General features: G+C 47.8%; 1 protein-coding gene across 3 annotated transcripts; it reads left to right on the top strand.

The window, feature by feature from the left end:
• The first annotated feature begins 435 nt into the window (after positions 1-435).
• mrps12 (mitochondrial ribosomal protein S12) lies at positions 436-7,497 on the top strand. Of its 3 annotated transcripts, none has more exons than XM_080218272.1 (3): positions 436-505; positions 4,359-4,441; positions 7,003-7,497. In XM_080218272.1, exons 2-3 carry the CDS (start codon positions 4,393-4,395, stop codon positions 7,437-7,439), a joined length of 486 nt encoding a protein of 161 aa, XP_080074398.1. In that variant the 5' UTR covers positions 436-505; positions 4,359-4,392; the 3' UTR covers positions 7,440-7,497. The 3 variants fall into 3 exon arrangements, with proteins under 3 accessions (XP_080074398.1, XP_080074399.1, XP_080074400.1); XM_080218273.1 differs by lacking the exon at positions 436-505 and adding an exon at positions 2,728-2,786; XM_080218274.1 differs by lacking the exon at positions 436-505 and adding an exon at positions 4,101-4,234.

The raw sequence follows: 7,497 nt of genomic DNA, 5'->3' as shown, positions 1-7,497 counted from the left end.
CCCCCCACCCCTCCTCCCCCCACCCCCACCACCCCCACCCCCTCCTCCCCCCACCCCCACCCCACCCCCTCCTCCCCCCACCCCACCCCCCACTCCCTCCTCCACCCCACCCCCCACCCCCTCCTCCACCCCACCCCCCACCCCCACCCCCACCCCACCCCCCCACCCCCCCCACCCCCTCCTCCCCCCACCCCCACCATCCCCCCCATCTCCCCCACCCCCTCCTCCCCCCACCCCCACCATCTCCCCCACCCCCTCCCCCTCCCCTCCTCCTCCCCCCTCCTCCTCCCCCCTCCTCCTCCCCCCTCCACCTCCTCTTCTCCCATCTCTCCCTCACTTTCTCCATTACATTTTCTCACATTCTCTCCATCCTCTCTGTTGCCATGGGGATGAATGAACCGGAAGTGGAAGCCCTGCCCGTGACCCGGCAGTAGAGCAGCCGGAAACACGATCCGGGCTGGAGCTCCCCCAGGGGATTTGTGGCTGTTCAAACTGGGATCTTATAGTGGGTTCATTTTCAAACTTGAGTTTCCTAAATTTATGGTTATTCAATTTTATTAAATCGGAATATGTGTTAAAAATTGAGTTTATCAAATCTTTTTGTTAAATTTGAATTTAAAAATTTGAATTTATTTATGAAATTTGCATTTATTCCAGTTTATTTAATTTAGATTTATTCAATTCAGGTTTATTTTAAAATTTGAGTTTATTAAATTTGAATTAATAAATTTGCATTTATTCAAGTTTATTAAATTGGTTTAAACATTTCAATTTATTTATTAAATTTGGATTTATTTTTAAATTTGAGTTTATTAAATTTGGGTTTATTCCAATTTATTAAATTTGTTTTCTTTAAATTTGTTTATTAAATATGTGTAAATTTGTTAATTAAATTTGAGTTTATTCTATTAGAGACAAACCAGAAACTTCAACGTATGTTATGAAGTTTGCCTAGATCCCAACTTTTTTTGATTTTTGACGTGTGTGCAGCATAATGTGTTTTGCACCAAGTGTGATTCTTTTGAGCCACTAGGAATCTTTTATCAAAACAAACTTTATTTATCATCACAGTGAAAGTATAACAGAAGGATTATCATAACTTTTACCAATTGAGAATATTTAAACATGACACAGTATAATTCTTAATAGTGAGGGAACTGGAAAGTTTCAATGTAAGCACTATCCCCTCAGACATAAATTCCTCTTCAGATTAAGTTACCAAAAAAGATTGGCTCGTGTGGATGCTAGAATTCCAACCTTTTGACACCTCTGCACAGAGGTCCAGACAGACCCGTGTCTTCTCATTCCCATACGACAGTCTCCAGAGAAAGGTCCACCATGTTGTCAAATGAGGGCATGCACACGGTGGGTCGTGCGTGGGCTGCTCTTGGAGGTTCCGAGAGTGGCCTAGTACTTCGTGTCGTTGCGTGTGCTTAATCCTGGACCAGCAGACGGGCACCGCAACAGCTCAGTGACTATCACTGCTAGCTGTGCAGATACATGGATTTGGGCCTGTGTCTGTGGGAGTTTGCGCATTCTCCCTGTGGTTGTGTGGATTTCCTCCGGGTGCTCCGGTTTCCTCCTACACCCCAAAAGATGTGCTCTTAGGCTGATTGGTGTACCAAATTGACACTATTCTCCCCTGAATCTGACTACATTAGGGGTTCCATTCACTTACACACAGAGCATGGTAGGTGTAGGAAGATGCGGCAGCGCGGGCTTGTTGGGCCGAAGGGCCTGTTTCCCGTGCTGGGTTGTTCTTTGTATATAACTTCCAAACAGCAGAACGTCAGAGAATAAGATCTATTTTCTAGCAAATCCCAGTCTCCAATCTTGAGAGAGGAAAAGCTACTTCTCACTCCAGCTGACAAGCACCAACTGAGCTTGTTTTCTCTCTGTGAACCTAGCCCGCCCAGTCACAACTTTTCCTAATCAAACCCCACTCTGAAAACCTCCAGGGAAAATCATTAACATACGACCCTGCATTGGTCCAGATTAAAACAAACATTCTAGCAATTAAGATCAGTTATGCTGCCACAGTAACAACATGGAATGCCAGCTATAGACAAAGTGGCACCAATAAATAGAAAGGAACTTGTAAATAAAATCCTACACCAGATATAAAACACAAATAGATTCCTTAAAGGCACAGTATTATCACAATGCAGTGAATTTGGGTTTATTAAATTTGGGTTTGTTATTATATTTGAGCTTATTTATTAAATGGGTTTATTAAGTTTAACTAATTAAGGGATTATATATTAAATATGAGTTTATTAAGTTTGAGTTTGTTCATTAAATTTGGGTTTATTAAATTTGGATTTACTAAAGCCAATTAAACTTGGGTTTATTAAAGTTTATTTGGGTTTATTAAATTGAGTTATTAACATTTATTAAATTTGGGTTAATATCAGTTTATTAACTTTGTGTCTACTAAATTGGATTATTCATTAAATTTCTGTGTTCTATTTGGATTTATTTACTAAATTTGGATTTATTAACTTAGTTACATCTGAGTTTATTAAATTTGGGTTCATTTATTATATTTGGGTTTATTAAATTTGGGAATATTTATTAAATCTGAGTATTGATTAAATTTTATTAAATTTGGGTTTTTATTTACAATTGGAATTTAATAAATTTTAGTGTATTAAAGTTTGTTAAATTGGGGATTATTTATTACATTTAGTTTATTATTTGGTTGAGTTTCCTGGGGCTCCTTTCCGGTTGCCATGGTAACGCGGCCTAGCTCCGCTCCGAGCCTGAATCCAGCGCCGGCGCCGCGGGTGAGTTTGTGCCCAATGCCGGACCCGGGAGGCTGCGGCCCGGGGATCGGGCAGACCCCGGGCCCGGTCCCGGACCCCGAGCCGATCACCGCTGCACATCCCTGGCCCACCCGGCCGAGGGGCGGCCCCTCCCCGGCTGCTGCCCTTGGAAACTGGCCTCAGCGCCTTGGGATCAGTTCAGAGTGGTCAGTCGGCCTGAGCGCCCCTGAGTTGGAGTGGTCAGTTGGCCTCAGCGCCCCTGAGTTGGAGTGGTCAATTGGCCTCAGCGCCCCTGAGTTGGAGTGGTCAATTGGCCGCAGGGCCCCTGAGTTGGAGTGGTCAATTGGCCTCAGCGCCCCTGAGTTGGAGTGGTCAATTGGCCTGAGCGCCCCTGAGTTGGAGTGGTCAGTTGGCCTCAGCGCCCCTGAGTTGGAGTGGTCAATTGGCCTCAGCGCCCCTGAGTTGGAGTGGTCAATTGGCCGCAGGGCCCCTGAGTTGGAGTGGTCAATTGGCCTCAGCGCCCCTGAGTTGGAGTGGTCAATTGGCCGCAGGGCCCCTGAGTTGGAGTGGTCAATTGGCCTCAGCGCCCCTGAGTTGGGAGTGGTCAATTGGCCGCAGGGCCCCTGAGTTGGAGTGGTCAATTGGCCTCAGCGCCCCTGAGTTGGAGTGGTCAATTGGCTGCAGGGCCCCTGAGTTGGAGTGGTCAATTGGCCACAGGGCCCCTGAGTTGGAGTGGTCAATTGGCTGCAGGGCCCCTGAGTTGGAGTGGTCAATTGGCCACAGGGCCCCTGAGTTGGAGTGGTCAATTGGCCTGAGCGCCCCTGAGTTGGAGTGGTCAATTGGCCGCAGGGCCCCTGAGTTGGAGTGGTCAATTGGCCTCAGCGCCCCTGAGTTGGAGTGGTCAATTGGCTGCAGGGCCCCTGAGTTGGAGTGGTCAATTGGCCTCAGCACCCCTGAGTTGGAGTGGTCAGTTGGCCGCAGGGCCCCTGCGTTGGAGTAGTCAGTTGGCCTCAGCGCCCTGGAGTCTGGTGGAGTGGTCAGTTGGCTTCAGGGCCCTTGGGGTTGGAATGGTCTGTTGGCCTCAGTGCCCTGGGGTCGGGTTGGGGTCATCTGTTGGTCCCAGGGTTTCTAGCTGTGGTTGAGATTCTTGGTTGATCCCAGCATCCCATGGGTCAGGTGTACCTACACCACATGGGCTGCAGTGGTTCAAGAAGGCAGCTCACCACCACCTTCTCAAGGGCAACTAGGGATGGGCAATAAATGCTGGCCTTGCCAGTGAAGTTCATATCTCACGTAATTGAATATTTAATTGAATCACATTCCATTACCCTACTAAACAGAGCGTTCCAGATGACAACCTACTGCTTGAGAAATATTCACCTGGCAACTCAACACTCCAGGATTATAGAATCTTTAGGCGAGACAGAGGAGAAGGCATTGCATTATTAATTGTGGAGTCAGTTACTGCAGTAAGAAGAGATGATATTTTGGAGTGGGCATCAAATGAATATTAATATTCTGTTTAAGGAAATAATTCCAGCTTCTCCAATCTCTGCACAATACTGAAGTCCCTTGTTTGTTTTCATTATGTAGAATTGAAGGCTGCTCAACTCCCTCGGTGTGTGAGATGTTCCCCACCGGTGTGATGAGGACCTGGATATCATCGTTGACGTTGGGTGAGAGTTTTATTTGTTATAGAATTTGTCATGGATTGGCTTTGGGCCCGGGGGGTGGACTGTGGCGTTCCTGGTTCTTGGTCATGATCTAGCATGCAGGTATCGGGAAAGAAATGGCTTAGTTTTAAAATTTCCTTTCAGGACAGAGATGAGAAACTTTTTCTCTGAGGGTCATGTGACTTTGAAACACTCTGCCTCAGGTGGTGGTGGAGCAGGAGTCAGCTAATCTGCCATAGGATCCCTACAGTGCAGAAGGAGGCCATTTGGTCCATTGAGTCTGCACTGACTCTCTGACAGAGCATTTTACTCACACCCACAACCCGCCAGTAACCATGCGCATTTACCATGGCTAACCCCACCCCCCCCCAACATATCTTGGGACACTAAGGGGCAATTTAGCATGGCGAATCCACCTAACCTGCACATCTTCAGAGTATGGGAGGAAACCGGAGCACCAGAGGAAACAGGGAGAATGTGCAAACTCTGCACAGACAGTAACCATTCTAGAATTCAACACTGGCTGGTTCATTTTACTGAGCGACTTCCCCCCCGCCCCCCCATTTTTCAGCAAATAAAGCGACTCTCTTCCTCCCCCAAGCTGCCTCTCTACCCCATTGCCCCCCCCTCCTAACGGTCTCTTCCCCTCGTACTGTCTCCCCTCCCCCAACCCTCCCACATTGCCTCTCCTTCCCCCCCATAATCTCCTCCCCTCGACTGCCTCCCCTCCCTCCCAGTGCTGCCTCTCTCCCCCATTGCGCTGCACTCCTGGGACCTGTGGGAAGTACAAAATGCCTTTGAACTCTCTCACTCTGTCCTCACGACATCCAAGTCCCAGACACTAGACCAGTGTGTCTTTCCAATGCTAAAATGGCCAGACCACCTCAAACTGTTGTGCCTTTCCCTCCCCAGTTGATCTCCCATTTATTACAGGACAAGAGCAAGCTCAATCTCCGCTACAAGCCACTCACACCGATCATCCCCACCACTCCCACCTTTATAAATACAACCAGCATCCTGTACCTCTCAGCCCAACTCTCCATCAGTTGATCTTGAGATTCTAACCACGTAATTCTTACCTCGTTAGCTTTCTGTTTCACCTTTATGTGATTGAACCTGATCTGCCCCTCAGGTTTCGGTGAACCTGCTTTGTTGGTTATTAAGAGCGCTTTCCTACATCCTGAGGTGATGATGGTGTAAAGTTCTCATCATCCCAGCACCATTTATGGAGTTGCGGAAAGGAGGAGTGTGTCTGGGGTGAGAGAAAAATCTGAGTAACTAACCTTCTGAAAGAGGTATGGAGATCAGGAACAGATTCATTCCCAGATTAATATGATCAGTAGAATAAAATCCTGACTTTAGAACAGTAGCAAATTAAGGTAATTATAAATTATTAAAAGTGAAACTATTTACACATTTGTTTCTCCTTTAGCGCCCCTTGCTATTAAGTTTGAGTTATTTATTATTGTCACAAGTAAGGCTTACGTTAACACTGCAATGAAGTTAGTGTGAAAATTCCCTAGTCGCCACTCTCCGGCGCATGTTCAAGTACACTGAGGGAGAATTTAGCACGGCCAATGCACCCTGACCAGCAAGTCTTTTGGACTGTGGGAGGAAACCGGAACACGCGGAGGAAACCCACGCAGACACGGGAAGAATATGCAATCTCCACACATGACGTGGAGTTGCTGGCGTTGGACTGGGGTAGGCACAATAAGTAGTGTCACAACACCAGGTTAAAGTCCTAACAGGTTTATTTGGTAGCACGAGCTTTCGGAGCGGCGCTCCTTCATCACTCACCTGTCTCCAGACTGACAGTGACCCAAGCTGGGAATCAAACCCTGGTCCCTGACGCTGTGAGGCAGCAGTGCTAATCATTGTGCCACCGTGCTATGTACTAGGTTGAGATGGAGTGTTAGGTGGATTGGCTATGCTAAATTGTTCCTTAATGTCCAAAGATGTGTAGGTCAGGGGGATTAACAATGTAAACACTTAGGGTTATGGGGATAGGGCAGGAGGGTAGGCCTGGATAACATGTTCTGATGGAGAAAAGATGCCAACTCGATGGGCCAAATGGCCTCCGCCTGCACTGTAGGGATTCTATGATTCTAAACGTTATCACGGAACTGCTCGGAAAATAGTCTCCTTCTGTTTTTTTACATTCGTTTGTGAGATTTGAGTGTTGCAATCTAGGTCCTGCATGTATATCCCATCCCTAATTGCCCCTTGAGAAGGTGGCAGTGAACCGCTGCAGTCCCTGAGGTGTAGGTACACCCACACTGGAGGGAGTTCCAGGATTTTCACTCAGTAACATTGAAGGAACAGTCGATATATTTCTAACTCAGGATCGTGAGTGACTTGGAGGGAAACCTCCAGGTAGTGGTGTTCCCAGGTATCTGCTGCCCTCGTCCTTCTACATGGAAGCGGTCGTGGGTTTGGAAAGTGCTGTTGGAGGAGCCTTGATGAGTTGCAGTGCATCTTGTAGATGGTCTACATGGGGGCCACTGATTCTGTGCTGTGATTACAACGTGAATGAATGAGATTTTTCCTCTGCTTCTTCCTAGGGGCCACGAGACTAATCAGTTCCTCAGCGGCCTCCCACTTTCAGCCAGCTTTTCCAGCTGGCATTACGCTGCTTCCTGCTGTGTTCCAACAGAACTGCCGGACCATGGCCACCCTCCACCAGATGCACAGGATGGGTAAACCCAAGCGTCCGCCCCCCAAGTTGGGTCCCACCTTTGGCCGGCCGCAGCTGAAGGGGGTGGTGCTGAAAACCATGATCCGCAAACCCAAGAAGCCCAACTCTGCCAATCGCAAGTGCGCCCGTGTCCGGCTGAGTAATGGCAAGGAGGTGATTGTCTTCATCCCCGGAGAGGGCCACAATCTCCAGGAACACAACATCGTACTGGTGGAGGGGGGACGAACACAAGACCTCCCAGGAGTCAAGCTAAAAGTGGTACGGGGGAAGTACGACTGTGCTCACGTCCAAAAGAAAAAGTAAAGACTTATTATTAAAAGAGCCAGGACTGAGAGTGAATCATTAAAGCTACTGGAACCTA

The sequence above is a fragment of the Carcharhinus amblyrhynchos genome, unplaced genomic scaffold (genome assembly GCF_965287045.1).
Source record: "Carcharhinus amblyrhynchos unplaced genomic scaffold, sCarAmb.v2.hapA scaffold_37, whole genome shotgun sequence".
Classification (NCBI taxonomy): Eukaryota; Metazoa; Chordata; class Chondrichthyes; order Carcharhiniformes; family Carcharhinidae; genus Carcharhinus; species Carcharhinus amblyrhynchos.
This window is presented reverse-complemented; position numbering and strand designations above follow the sequence as displayed.

Bases quoted from the DNA above. Each gene is read 5' to 3' on its own strand.
- mrps12 (XM_080218272.1), top strand. From the start codon at position 4,393: ATGTTCCCCACCGGTGTGATGAGGACCTGGATATCATCGTTGACGTTG. The intron at 4,442-7,002 runs GTGAGAGTTTTA...GCTTCTTCCTAG, and splicing joins GATATCATCGTTGACGTTGG to GGGCCACGAGACTAATCAGT.